We start from the raw sequence: 14523 nt of genomic DNA, 5'->3' as shown, positions 1-14523 counted from the left end.
CTTGTCTCAAACTTATACAGCATTACTCTACATGTATAAAGTCTCTTGACGGGAAAGTGATTTTTGGTCGCATTCTCATTTCAATCTTACTATATAGGAAATCTTTAAGCCTACTACTCGGAGCCGCGAGAATTTACCAACCATACTGCTATTGAGGCTAACCCTTTAGCCCATGGGACCCAATTTTCGTCATATGTACATTTATTTCTGCTACTGACCAGCCGATCATATAGGAGCCCTGACGAAGTTCCCTCTGGCAAAAATCGGGAACGAAACGCGTTGGCTGTGTGCCAGTTTTAAAAGATTGATTGAATAAAAAGTCATTCTGGAACAGATTTCGACATGCATGTATTGACTTCGCAACGAGTGCACCTTCCGTTTCCTCTTATGATAAATCTTGTCTCAAACTTGAGAAGGATTCAACAGTTTGCCAGGCTAGGATGGTCAGCCTTTCCAACAGTTGTCTCTTTCCAGAACTGTTCCTACTCCTTAAAGGAGGCAATCTAGAAACTGAGAAAAGGGAGGGTCCGGAGATGCTTCAGCTTTCAGGCTCCATAGATCCTCCAGCTGTTTTACTGGTCAACAGGCTCACCGGCCAGTAGTTTTTAGCTACTACTTGGAGCAAGGCCCCAATTCCTAACTACTGTCTTCCTCTCCACCGGTTGTGTAGGATGAGTGTGTTGGTTCTCTTGCAAGAAGGTCCCTCTAAAGTCTTTTGCATCGTTACTTTCACTTGTGTTTGGCAACACTGATGCAGTTATGTTGAGTACCACGTTGTATGCAGTGCTGCTTTACTACTGTCCCTGATTTTTATTTTGCAGCGTGGAGATGTGGTTCTGTAGTGGGAGTTGGGGGCGGGCTTTGGTTGACAAAAGCGGTCTTCGTTGTGAACTCATTGTATGGAATAGACCTTGTTTTCGACTCATTGAGGTAGTGACATTACAGCTGTGTTTAGTGAATGACCCTTAAGTGTGGGATTAGACTCGAGTTCTTCTGTTTCCCTGGGTGACAACTTACACAGAAGCATTGACAAAATAGGTTTTGTATAATATTCTCTTCGCTTCGCCAATGCTTGGTTGGGAATGGAGGTATGAACATAGACAAAAGTAACCAAAAAATTGATAGTATATTAAAAAGGTTGCTTACTTTTCAGAAGCATACACTTTTCAGATGCTTTTATCAGTGCTCGCTCCTCAGGGCTGTTAGGCTTCTCAATGAATGTCAAATAGACCCTAAAATATTACTAAGAAGGTGGAAGGATACACCCAAACGGCCAGTAGAGAAATGGTGAAACTGAATGAATCCTGTGGGCTTCTGTCTCTATAGGTCCTGTCTTATTGCCGCTCTCTGCAGGCTTTCTCTCCTAACTTGTCTCCTTAGACCTTATTCAGGTGCATTTTTTCGGATGACGGTTTTTCCCAATGTGCTCCCCCTGTCTCAGTCTCCTTGTACTGCCTGCCTCTCTTGGTGCTATCCCACGTCCCGCCTTTTTCAGGCGGAGAGCGGAACCTTCGCTCTTATTCATCGATGCCCTTGTTTTGCAGGGAGGTCCGAAGGATCAGTGGGATTTCTGCAGCGGTGGCCGAGGTGGAGGTGAGCGATGTGCCCGCTGCCACTGGTGAGTTTGTTCTACTCCCAAAAGGCTTGGGAGGGAGGGTGATGGAATATGTGCTTATTTCGCTTATGACAACAGCTGAAAACTTTCACCATTGGAACACAAACGTAACTTGATTAAGCCACCATAGTTCTCTTATCGTACCTCCTCTAGTAGGCATTATATCCAAGGACGCCTCAGTGACACCCCCTATCACCTCCATTATGTATCTTTAGCATTTTAGGTAATCGTCTTTAAAAGCAGGAGTTACCGCTTTAATTTTAGGGAGTCTAGGTTGGTGGTGGTAAATTAAACTCCACAACTTTTGAAAAACTAACGTATACCACCACCATGCACGTAATCGATGGGGATTGTATTGAGCAATCGTTTCAGTAATTTTAGCAGGTGCAAAGGAATTGTGCAGGGGTGTGCCATGAGGCTGCAGATGCGATCGGTTTAAATCACTACTAAAATATAATGTTTTGTGGTGTGTTTTTTGGCTAAAAAGTTAAATTACAAGAATTTAATAATACACTCGTTTGACATTATTCAAGTATGGCCAATCCTTTTCTCGTCATTCGGTTGCCACTTAGGACTACAATGTTGTACTACTTCAGGAGTAGAGTTCATAAACTTTGGTTTGGGCTTTAATGGTGGATTCACAATGGTCATAAAGATTGTAGTCTTTTAAAGATATCCCAGCCACCTGAAGTAAAAAAGCACGTTTTATGAACGGCTGATATGCTATGACTAACTGGTAATCTCATGACTGGTTGGCAGTAAATGATGTCGTATGACAGGAGCCCAAGTACCACTCTTGGAATTGAGTAAAATGTCATGACATGGGCATGAGTTTGGAGTGGCTGATGTTTCATGGCATCAAATAGACTGCAAGTCACTTGAATTAGTTGCATTTTATGACATCAATATTAATGCAAGCATAATGAGATGGTATAATTTCATGGTGTATGGATTTGTCCCCTAACAGATCTGAGAGTGGTAGATGAGCCGGTGACTTACGGTACCCAGCACTTAACCTCCAATATCATAGCGGGCGATGGAGAGTCCACTGGGTACGGTGAGAATCAACACTTTTTTTGTGCCAGCCCTCTGTTTCAGTGCTCTCCCCTTTCTCAGAACCCATCCTTCCATTAGCACAGCTGCCACTAGATTATTTTTGCATTATTTTGCAGGTATAGCCCAGATGCCCGGCTTGTGCAGTTTTACAAAGAGGGCAGCATCGGTCTACGGCTGGCAGGAGGTAATGACGTTGGCATCTTTGTGGCTGCTGTGCAGCCCAACAGCCCAGCTGCCATGGAGGGATTAAAAGAAGGGGACCAGATACTTCAGGTAAGTTTCCCCCCTCCCCCCACCTACTCTACGTATGCGATTGTACAGGTGTGTTGGGTGGATGATGACAAATGAGTGCCATAGTTACAAGAAAGTGCCTCGTGGGAGCATGCTGTGTACTATGGCACTTTATAGGCCCTTTGGTATCTGTGGTCTGGAAGGACAGCGGGTAGGTTGATAGCGAGCCAGAAGCAGCACCGTGTTTACAAAAGAGATGTGGCGTTGGCTGAAGTCATAAACCGACACAGCATTTATGCAGACAGTGATGGTATCCTTCTCTGTTTCGGTTCTGGAAGAGACTAAGTGTGCAAAATGAACTGACCAAAGAGTCATGCCTCCTAGCATCCCTTCCTGCCTCTTTACCTTCCATCTTGAGTGTCACCGATATTGCTGGTCGAATGTGGCGAGGTAGCAAAAGCGAGTAGACCTGACTTTCTGTAAAATATGCACAAATATTTCTACTGCTGACCCGGTTATTCCTTAAAGGCTCTCCTCCTTGAAGCTTGACTGCTCCTTGGTGACTTGTTTGTTGTCCTACTGAACCTTGGTGTTTCTTTACTCTTCTGCTCCCATGCAACAGGTGAATGAAGCCAGTTTCCAAAATGTGACGCGTGAGGAGGCCGTCCAGTATCTCATGCAGCTGCCGCAGCATGAAGAGATCATGTTCCTGACCCAGGGCAAGCAAGACAGTAAGTGAGACCTTGACCCTTGGGGTCAAATCATTTATATTCACCTAACCAAATGAATACAGATGTCATGCGGACCTTACTACGTGACCGCTTACCATGTTGCAGTTGCCATCAACTCTTGGCGTGGGTTAAGAACGTTTAAAAAGATTTTGAAACCAACCTGTTCAAAGATGTTCTTTCAAATAAATATTTGAGTTCATAAAGATCTCACTTGCTCAGAGTGGTTTTGTGGTTATGATACAGTTAGTGGGCAGCTTGTACTGGGGTCTCCGGTTTTTGGTCTAACTTTAGTTTCTGTGTTTGGTTTTTTGTTGACTTTGCTTTCAATTGACAGTTCCTGCCAAGGGTTTTGATCCTTAGTCTGGCCTTAATTTCTGAGTTCAGTTGCTTAGTTTCTAAGCTTTGTGGAAAGTTAGCAGAAATCTATTTTAGTTTAGTTGGATTTGGTTGAAGGGTCTGTTTTCGTTAAAGGATAAGTGGACAATGTTAGCAGAACATCTGTGTTTGAATTGGTTTTGGCTGTTTGGTTGGGCCTTGTCCTGGTTTTATGTTTAGTGAACAGATAGCACCTGTTTCATGTTCCATGGACATTGTGTGCAGAAATACATTTTGTCACTGACTTTCATTATTTCTATTCTACTTTAGTGGAGATTTGTGTGCAGGACTGTTGGTATTGTTCTTTTATCCAGTATTGGGGTATCTTTCATAGATTCACATGCCTGAATCATTCCCCGTTGTCGAGGCGGGAGTCCCACGGCTAAATATAAAAGTAGTGCCAAGAGTAAATAATAGTAGTAGGCCCCAAGGAAAAGGCCTGAGGCCTAGATCTTAGTAGCCTATCTACCTCATTATGCTAAAAGAACCAAAAGTTGGCCCCAGCCAATCAGCTATCAGCACCCTCTAGAACACTCTCAGCAGAGCCAGTTCTCCTCAGATTTTCACCGCACGTCGTGTGGAAGGGAGTTTTCTTCATTTCTTTACATGATGTCTGACAAAGCTTTATTCAGGCCCTGCGGAACCTGCGAGAAGAGAGTCCATGTTGATGATCAACATAAGGACTGCATCTACTGCCTCTACCCTAACCATGAGGCAAAAGATTGCAAAATTTGCTGTACCTTCCCTGCTAAGACTCTTAGGGATAGGGAGGCAAGAGTGCTGTTGTGTCTCAAATCCTCTTCGGCTGAGGAGGATGACAGAGCCTCAACTTCTAGCAAGAGAGCTAGATCCCGGGAGAGCTCTTCGAGTGAGGGGTGAAAACACCATAAACCTTCTCACTCTACTTCTGACCCTTCACAGAGGTCTCCTTTCATCTCCTCTGGGTCAGCGCAGTCTCCTCAGTCCTCTGCTCTCAAGGACTCTTAGAAGGCGTCTACAAAAACTGTGAGTAAAACCCTTTCAAAATCTCTGGTTTTACCTCCGTCGTCGATTTCTGTCACTTCTTCTGCTCCATCGTCGACGGAGACTGTTTTGACGACGTCTATAACCTCTCCTATCCTGTTGACGAGGATTACTATCCTTTCTAAGAAGACCGTCGTCGAAGAATCGTCTACGAAGACCTCGTCGACGAAGTCAGCCTATAAGTCCACATCGATGACCGTACCGTCGACGAAGCCTTCATCGTCGACAAGAGTATTATCGTCGACGAAGGTGCAGTTGTCAACTGCCCTGTCAACGACACCATCGACGACCGTTCCGTCAACGTCTGTCCCGTCGGTGAGGAGCTAGTCAACGAAGAGTCCGTCGACGACTATCTCGCCAATGACTATCCCGTCGACGACATTGACGAAAGGTCCATCGACGGAGAGCCCGCCGACAATTCCATCGACGGTGGACTTACCTGTTCAGTCTACGGCACCAGCTTTGATTGTTGCTCCTACTCACTCAACGCCTGTCTCGTATAGGAGTTTTCAGCTCAAAACGTTTCAAAGACAAGAGTATAGCAATGTTTTACCACTTACTCCTTCACATCTCCTTGAAACATATCTGCAGGAAGATGATGATGATTATGGGGACGAAGAGGATGAAGGACCGTTTGGAATAGCTCATCCTTCTGAGCTCCACATCAAATGTCAAGATGATTACCAACTGACCACCACCCTCGCCCTGGGACCTCCCGCCGATCCCACCGACCCCGACACCGCCGCCACCAACCTCAGACAATGGATCATCGACTGCGCCAACACCCTCGCCCCACTCAAGACATCCACCACTAACCACTCCAGCAAGAAGGCCACTTGGTTCACCGAAGACCTCCGGACCTCCAAGCGCAACTGCCGGAAACTGGAGAAGAGCTGGCTCCGCGACCGAACACCAGATAGCCACACAGCCCACAAGAACGCCATCCGCAGACACCACCAACTCATCAGGACCGCCAAGAAGACCGCCTTCAAGGACCGCCTAGACAGCAACGCACACAATAGCAAAGAGCTCTTCAACATCGTGAAAGAACTCTCCAACCCCAGCTCCAACACCAACGACATTCCACCATCACAAGACCTGTGCGACTCCCTGGCCACCTTCTTTCACCGCAAGATCGCCGACATCCACGACAGCTTCAACACCGCCACCCCCGTCGTCGAGACCACCACCATTGAGACCACCACCCGCACCAGCCGGCTGACCGCCTGGTCCAACGTCAGCGACGAAGACACCATCAAGACCATGAACTCCATCCATTCCGGATCCCCATCTGATCCATGCCCTCACCACGTCTTCAACAAAGCCTGCACAGCCATCGCACCCCACCTCCGGAAAACTATCAACATCTTCCTCGAGACAGCAACCTTCCCGGAGAGCTGGAAGCACGCCGAGATCAACGCCCTACTGAAGAAACCCAAGGCGGACCTCAAGAACTTCCGGCCCATCTCCCTGCTCCCCTTCCCGGAGAAAGTTACTGAGAAGATCGTCAACAGACAGCTGACCCGCTACCTCGAAGACAACGACATCCTGGACCCATCCCAGTCCGGCTTCCTTAGCAACCACAGCACCGAGACTGCCCTCATCGCCGCCACCGACGACATCCGGATCCTCATGGACAAAGGAGAAACAGCCGCCCTCATCCTCCTGGACCTATCAGCAGCCTTCGACACGGTCTGCCACCGCACCCTAACAGCACGCCTCCATGACGCTGGAATCTAAGAGAAGGCCCTGGCATGGACTACATCCTTCCTCTACGGCAGAACCCAGAGCATCTGCCTCCCACCCTTCCACTCCAAGACCACCGAGATCATCTGCGGCGTTCCTCGGGCATCTTCCCTCAGCCCGACGCTATTCAAGATCTACATGGCACCACTCGCCCACGTCGCACGACAACACTGCCTCAACATCATCTCCTATGCTGACGACACCCAGCTGATCATATCCCTCACCGAATACCCCCACACCGCCAAAGCCAACCTACACAGAGGAATGAAGGCCGTCGCAGAATGGATGAAGCACAGCAGGCTGAAGCTGAACTCTGACAAGACGGAGGTCCTCATCCTCGGCCGCACCCCCTCACCCTGGGATGACTCCTGGTGGCCAACATCGCTAGGAACAGCCCCAGAACCCAGCGACCACGCACGCAACCTGGGGGTCATCCTCGACTCCGCCCTCTCCATGGCGAAGCAAGTCAACGCCGTCTCCGCGTCCTGCTTCAACACCCTCCGAATGCTCCGCAGGATCTTCAAATGGATCCCCTCCGACACAAGAAAAACTGTCACCCAGGCCCTCGTCACCAGCAGACTGGACTACGGGAACGCCCTCTTCGCAGGAACAACAACCAAGCTCATGAGACGGCTGCAACGCATCCAGAACGCCTCAGCACGACTGATCCTTGACGTCCCCCGACGCAGTCACATCACACCCCACCTGAGAGGCCTGCACTGGCTCCCCATCAACAAGAGGATCACCTTCAAACTCCTCATCCACGCACACAAATGTAGCGCGCTTTACAAAGGTTATGATTGATTGATTGATTGATTGATTGATGAGGAGAAGATTACCATGAGCAATATTATCAAGAGGACATTGTCGTTCCACACCATAGAGTTTATCATAGACCATCTCGCCAGAGTGAGATGAGCCATCTGCCTCCTACTCTTATACAGGATCTGCAAGCCATGCTAGCAGATTACAGACAGCGGTTTCCACCGCAGCAGGTTATTCCACCTCTCCTATGGCGGTTCCGGATTCCTTGCCTCAACCTGACGCTCCCGCTCCAACGCCTCAGCTTCCAGACCCTCCTCAAGAACAACAGCTTCCAGACCATCAACATGGTCAAGTCACATCCTCTGAGGAGGAATGTTAAAGAGGACGAGCTACCAGATACCCATACTGCAGATCCTTGGGATTCATACATTATTCCGATGCCTTCACCACCGCTTCCTCTACCATCTGATTCACCCACAGAGGATATAGGGGGATTTCACAATCTAATGCAGCGAGCGGCTGCTAGATTTCAGTTGCATGTCACGGTTGAACAAACAGAATGCTTCTTACATGATTTTAAGGAGGAATCCAGAAAGATTACAAGGGCTGTCCCGATAATTGATTACATCTGGAACGAAGGGATACAAATAATAAACTCCTGCATCTGTTCCAGCAGTTCTTCCACGTATAGAGAAGAAATATCGTGCTCCTACTAATAGTCCATCCTGTCTCATTGGCCACCCCCGGCCAGATTTGGTCATTTCTCAGGCTGCCCAACAAAGATCAAAAAACCTGGCAACACCCATTTCTACACCTCCTGACAAAGAAGGGCGTTGTCTTGATTGAATCTGCAAAAAATTCTCAACAATGGCAGCTGCCTCCATTAGAGCGGCTAACTCCCTAGCAATAATCCGGCGTTATGACCACCAAATGTGGTCAGATTTGGCCGTCCTTATTGAGCTTATTCCTGAAGACCGGAGACGAGAAGCAAGGAAAATCCTATCAGAGGAAGAACGTGCTGCATCCGAAACCATAGATTGCGCACTTGACATTGTTAATACAAATTTTCATCAGCTTGCAGGTGCGGTAGTACTCAGACGCCAGGGTTGGCTTAAGGCCACCTCTTTCAGTCCTGAGGTCCAGATGAAAATTTTAGACATGGCCTATGATGGCGAATCGTTGTCCTGAAAACACATCGATGAAGCTCTCCAAGCGATAAAAATGGATACGGATACCGCAAGATCATTGGGCTCATTGCAAAACAAACGTGGATCCTTCAGAGGCGCAAGGGAACGTGGTTTTTCCTCAAGAGGAGGATACCAAAACGAGCAGAACAGGCCGTACCAACCCCAGTAAATGCAGAATTACAGCCAGTCATCATACCGGCAATCCGACACTGCTGGTTTCTCTCGTCAAGGTGGTTGAAAACGATCACAAAATCAAGGACGAGACGCCAACAGGAAGCAGTGATCTCCGCAGGGTGCCAATCACACCTATTCCCATTCCCGTGGGCGCGAACATTTCAGCATTTGTGGACAAGTGGCAAGAAATTACCTCCGATCAGTGGGTTCTAGACCTGGTGACCAACGGACATACCCTAGAAAAGCCACCTACCACTCCGCCCAATGGACCCCCTCCCCCTCATCTTCACTTATTATTCAAAGAAGCCTTAACAATGCTCCTCAAGAATGCAATAGAGAAGGTTCCATCACATCAGAAAGAGACAGGCTTCTATTCTCTTTTTTTCCTGATCAAAAAGAAGTCAGGGGAATGGCGACCAATTCTGGACCTCCGCAACCTGAACAGATTCCTCAAAAAACAAGGATTCTGCATGGTCACACTTACAGAGATTCTAGGTTGTCTAAACGAGGGAGATTTTATGGCTTCTCTGGATATGGAAGACGCTTACTTCCACATCCCATTCATCTCTTCAATTCTCTGGGGCTGACGGTCAACAGGAGCAAATCCCAGCTACGCCCGATGCAAGTCCTTCCATTTCTTGGAGCGCTACTGGACACGGTCCAGTGCAAGGCATTCTTATCTCACGAACGACAGATACGTCTTCAAAAGCTGGCAACTCTGATTTCAAGAAAAAAGTCAGTTTCTGTCCGCATGTTTGCTTCGCTCCTGGGGATGTGCTCTTCGGCAATACATTTTATCCCTTTAGCAAGACTCGGAATGAGACCTCTACAAGAGGAGGTGCAACTTCAGTGGCAACAAGCCGTGGGTTCCTTCGACGACACCCTCAGAGTCACACCACGCATGAAATACGCTCTCCATTGGTGGTCGCAGGTGACCAACTTAGCAGAAGGACTCAATTCATTCAGGATATTCCAGATTTTGTCTTAACGACAGATGCCTCCATGGAAGGATGGGGAGGTCATCTCCAAGATTTGAAGATACAAGGAAAGTGGTCTCAAGCGTTCAAGAAACAGCATATCAACAGCCTGGAATTACGAGCAATTTTTCTGTCCCTGCAAGCTTTCCTTACAAGGATTGCAGGTTCATCAGTACTGGTTCGCACCGACAATACCACCAGCATGTTTTATGTAAACCAGCAAGGAGGGACGAGATCGGCAACTTTGTCATGAGAGGCTCAAGAGTTGTGGGAATGGGGTCACTCCACAACATAAACCTCAAAGCAGAACACGTCAGGGGCCTCCACAATACCCTGGCGGACATGCTCAGCAGGTCTCAATCGGACTGCCACGAGTGGGAGCTAGAGCAAGATCAAGTGAACAAGGTGTTCAGAACCTGGGGCAAACCAGCACTGGATTTATTCGCAATGAAGGACAACAAGAAATGCCGATATTACGCCAGCAGGTACCCTCAACAGGGATCAAGGGGGAATGCCCTGTCCATGCGATGGTCAGGGATTTGTGCTTACGCTTTTCCCCCAATACCTCTAATCCCGAGAGTAATACACAAAATGAAGCTGGCGGGTTGCCGTCTCATCCTGATTGCACCCCGGTGGCCACGGCAGTATTGGTTCCAAGAACTTCTGTTACTATCTCAGGAAGAACTGATCCGCCTTCTTCCAACGCCCATGATGTTGTCGAGGGACAAAGGTCAGGTGGTTCACCCGGACCCTCAGTCTCTACATTTACACGCATGGCTCCTGATTTAGACCTTAACATCCCACAGGACTGTCGTGAGATCTTGACACAATCTCGAGATCAGAGCACGATTAAGACTTATCGTCTAAAATGGAAGCGTTTTTGCTGTTGGTGCGAGACTAATAATATTCACCCGGTTGAAACTCCTGCAGAACAGATCATCCCTTATTTGCTATATCTAGCAAGGTCTGGACTAACCTTTTCATCAGTCAAGGTCCATTTAGCCGCACTTTCCAGATTCAGAAAAAAGTGCTAAACTTCCATCTCTCTGTTCATCCTCATTGATCAAACAATTCATGAAAGGGCTCTTCCGAGCGTTTCCTCCGGTATGGCCTCCCCCCGCCGGAGTGGGAACTTAACACTGTCCTAACGCAGTTAATGAAACATCCATTCGAGCCGATCCACAAGGTCGAACTCAAATTTCTCACGTGGAAAGTCTCCTTACTTTTGGCTCTAACATCTGCTAGAAGGGTGAGTGAAATTCAAGCCTACACTATAAAGGAACCATTTCTACATTTCACTCAGGATTACGTAACCCTCCGGACTAATCCTACATTCATACCCAAAGTACCGTCTCAGTTTCACCTCAATGAGCTAGTAAAATTAAGAACTTTCTTTCTGAATCCATCTACACCAGCGGAAAGAGCTTTACATTCTCTTGATATTAAAAGATGTTTAAAATTCTACATACAAAAAACAAAGGACATTAGAAAATCCGACCAATTGTTCGTGGCTTACGGCCAAACTACTCTGGGAACTGCAGTCACAAAAGCCACAATTGCCACATGGCTGGCATCTACAATTAATTTCTGCCATGACAAGGCTAACAAGCCATTGCCAAGGAAAGCCAAAGCCCACTCTACAAAAACTGTGGTAGCGTCTACAGCGTTGTTTACTGGAGTGACTATAGAAAATATTTGTCGTGCTGCGACATGGAAGAATGTCCACACGTTCACTAAGCATTACTGCCTTCAATCTGCACATCAGGAGGATGCAGCGGTTGGACAGGCTGTCCTACGCCATCTTTTTCTTTGAGGTCAGATTCAGGTACCTTCTCTGTCTTTTAAATGCTATCTATGGCCGTCATTTTTCATGATACAGACAATTTATGCTTTGATAGAATTTTATTTATGTATGTAATAGGTTCATGATTAGATACATATCCATATAGTGATATTTGTATGCAGGTTTCATTTTCTTATGTCTCTGACATATTGCTATGTTACAGATTTGTTTATTTTAAATTTTATTAACAGTTATGGATGCAATTTGGGAGTTTACGAACACTTGTCTCCCACCATCCGCAACCGACTATACTTGGTATACTGTTTGCTACTCTGATTCAGGCATGTGAATCTATGAAAGATACCCCAATACTGGATAACAAAACCAGTTACCTGTAACTACAGTTATCCAGTATTGGTATCTTTCATAGATTCACATGTGCCCACCCTCCTCCCCGGAGAGTCATATCTCTATTATTTGGGTTACTTACTTCCCACTTGTGCTAAGGAAAATCTGAGGAGAACTGGCTCTGCTGCGAGTGTTCTACAGGGTTCTGATTGGTTGGGGCCAACTTTTGGTTCTTTTAGCATAATGAGGTAGATGGGCTACTAAGATCTAGGCCTCAGGCCTTTTCCTTGGGGCCTACTACTATTATTTACACTTGGCACTACTTTTATATTTACTGTGGGACTCCCGCCTCGACGACTGGGAATGATTCAGGCATGTAAATCTATGAAAGATACCAATACTGGATAACTGTAGTAACTTTTCTTCTTTACTGTTGGTTCAGGTTGAATCTTTTTATTATTAGATAAACTGTTATTGTAAATACTTCTGAGGGTTACGGCTTCCATCTTTTTATTTACATGTTGCTGTTCTGGAAGGACCAAGAGCTAGTAGGTAAAAAATAATTTGTGTGAAATGCTCAGTTTTCTTTAGTATGAAGGCATTTATTCCTCAGTTTACTTGAATAATAATTCAGCCTTTTCCTGGCTTTTTTTTAAAATTTTATTTTTTTTAAATTACCTTGACCTAATTGGTGCTGAGGGTTGCAAGCAACAATTATAACTGTGTGAAATAGTTGAAAAATCAACAAAGGAAGAAAAAAGTACACATCATTAGTTGCATCCTAGTAAAATGTCAGTTGTGAAATTGTTTTAGGGCCCATATGATGTTTGTTGCTAGCAAATATCTCCAAACTTCACCCAAGAGTGTTTATTGGGATTACTAGCATGACTGGTATATTGGGGTACAAGTTGCTTTCACCACTCTGAGCAAGTCCTACTGCGGTCTTTGAAGAAATCGAGGCGTTTCAGTCACTCTGACAAGAAAAGTACACAGATGACATCCATCGTGAGCACAACGACAATGGATCATAAGAGCTCCTTGTGCCATTCTTGAGACAAGAATTAAAGGTCTGGGTGGGAGAAGGCATTGCCGAAGCAGCTAGAGAAATCCTCAGATGAATAGAGTATTGCCCTTCCGTTGATTCTTCTACAAACTAGGGGCAGAGATCTTTTGACCAGGCATTGGCTACAGATTGGTCTGACACAGACTTGATGCATTAGGCATTTCTAAAACACTGTTTTTCATTGAGAATACTGAAAATCAAGCAATTTATGGACAAATATTCCTTTGAGTAAAAGTCTGGCACAGACAAGGCCATGGTCAGAACAAGGACTTTTTAGCAACTCAACAGCTGTTGACTTTTCTTGGCAATGCCATTACATTTTGAAATCCTCTGTCGTACCTGTCCTAGTGCAAACCATAGTTGATGCCAATTTGCAGCTCAATCTGAGTTTCAGGGACGACACCTAGATGCACTGGCTTAGGGCTTCTTGCGGCTCTTCAACAGGTTTTCACTGGGGTGGGCGGGGATGACTTTTTTTTTTTTTTTATATCCCTTACTACTAAGGGAACAAGAGCAACAGAGCTTCTAAGACTTGTTCCACCAGGGAAAGCAATTCTACTAGGCTTGCAAGAAATCCGGGTGGTCCTAGAGTGCCTGAAGATTGCTCTAGCATAGACGGTGCGCTCGACGAAGCAGTCTTTATTCTGTAGATGCTATTGACAACCACATAATTCTACAGATGGAATAGGAGCTTGAAAATAAATTATTTTCAGTTCAGGAGCCCCCTGCTTTCATTTTGAGGGAAAACTATAAGCGGAATTAGTCGGATTTCTGGTCCTAATGGGAAGGCCCCTGCAACGTACAGCCCTCTGCAAATCCTAAGACGGGTTTGATACCTTTCCAGGAAATCTCAGGTGTCCTATCAAAGTTTAAAGTCTTCATCCAATGAACAGGTCTTTACCCAGTCCTGCATCACTAACCGTCGCTTATGATAGGCATTTTAGAATGTTGCTTTGTTTGGCGACGTAAGCTTTGCTTTTGAGACATATTGTGACATTATTCGCCGCATGGCCCCGTTAAAACTTCCAGTAGCTCCGTAGGAAAACAAGGTGACCCACGGGGATGCTGGCAAAACGTTTACAAGGATACAATGATTTAGATTGAAGACCAAAGGGATTAATGACACCAGTGCCCCTAGGACTGGGTATTTTCCTGATGTCTCACAGTGGCAGAAGTTTGAATGAATCTTGCGGGGACTCTCCTGCAAAAATAATTTCCCCAAAGTCGTAAAGACTTGTGCATTAATTGTACATTTCTCATTGCTTACTGTGGGAATTCCTACGGTGGAGTCATTTGCTCACTATGGAAAAAGAAAACGTTAAGCAAACCATGAACTTGTTTCTTATTCATAACGCTGACAAATGGAAATAAACATTTTACAAGTTTCAGAAAGTCCCATCTGCTCCAATTGTGTTGATTTAAAATGGAAAGTTTAATGGCCTTCTAAAT

General features: G+C 46.0%; 1 protein-coding gene across 4 annotated transcripts in view; it reads left to right on the top strand.

Moving 5' to 3' along the window:
- The window catches only part of TJP3 (tight junction protein 3), a 118943-nt gene that overhangs the window by 73424 nt on the left and 30996 nt on the right, over window positions 1-14523 (top strand). For all 4 annotated transcript variants that reach the window (XM_085636687.1, XM_085636689.1, XM_085636686.1 and 1 more), the window contains 4 exons: window positions 1545-1618; window positions 2583-2667; window positions 2788-2944; window positions 3525-3633. In XM_085636687.1, coding sequence (XP_085492813.1) covers window positions 1545-1618; window positions 2583-2667; window positions 2788-2944; window positions 3525-3633 — 425 coding nt within the window. The remainder of the gene's footprint in view (window positions 1-1544; window positions 1619-2582; window positions 2668-2787; window positions 2945-3524; window positions 3634-14523) is intronic.

The sequence above is a fragment of the Triturus cristatus genome, chromosome 12 (genome assembly GCF_964204655.1).
Source record: "Triturus cristatus chromosome 12, aTriCri1.1, whole genome shotgun sequence".
NCBI classification, from domain to species: domain Eukaryota; kingdom Metazoa; phylum Chordata; class Amphibia; order Caudata; family Salamandridae; genus Triturus; species Triturus cristatus.
The sequence above is the reverse complement of the archived record's forward strand: the minus strand, read 5'-3'. Positions and strand labels throughout refer to the sequence as shown.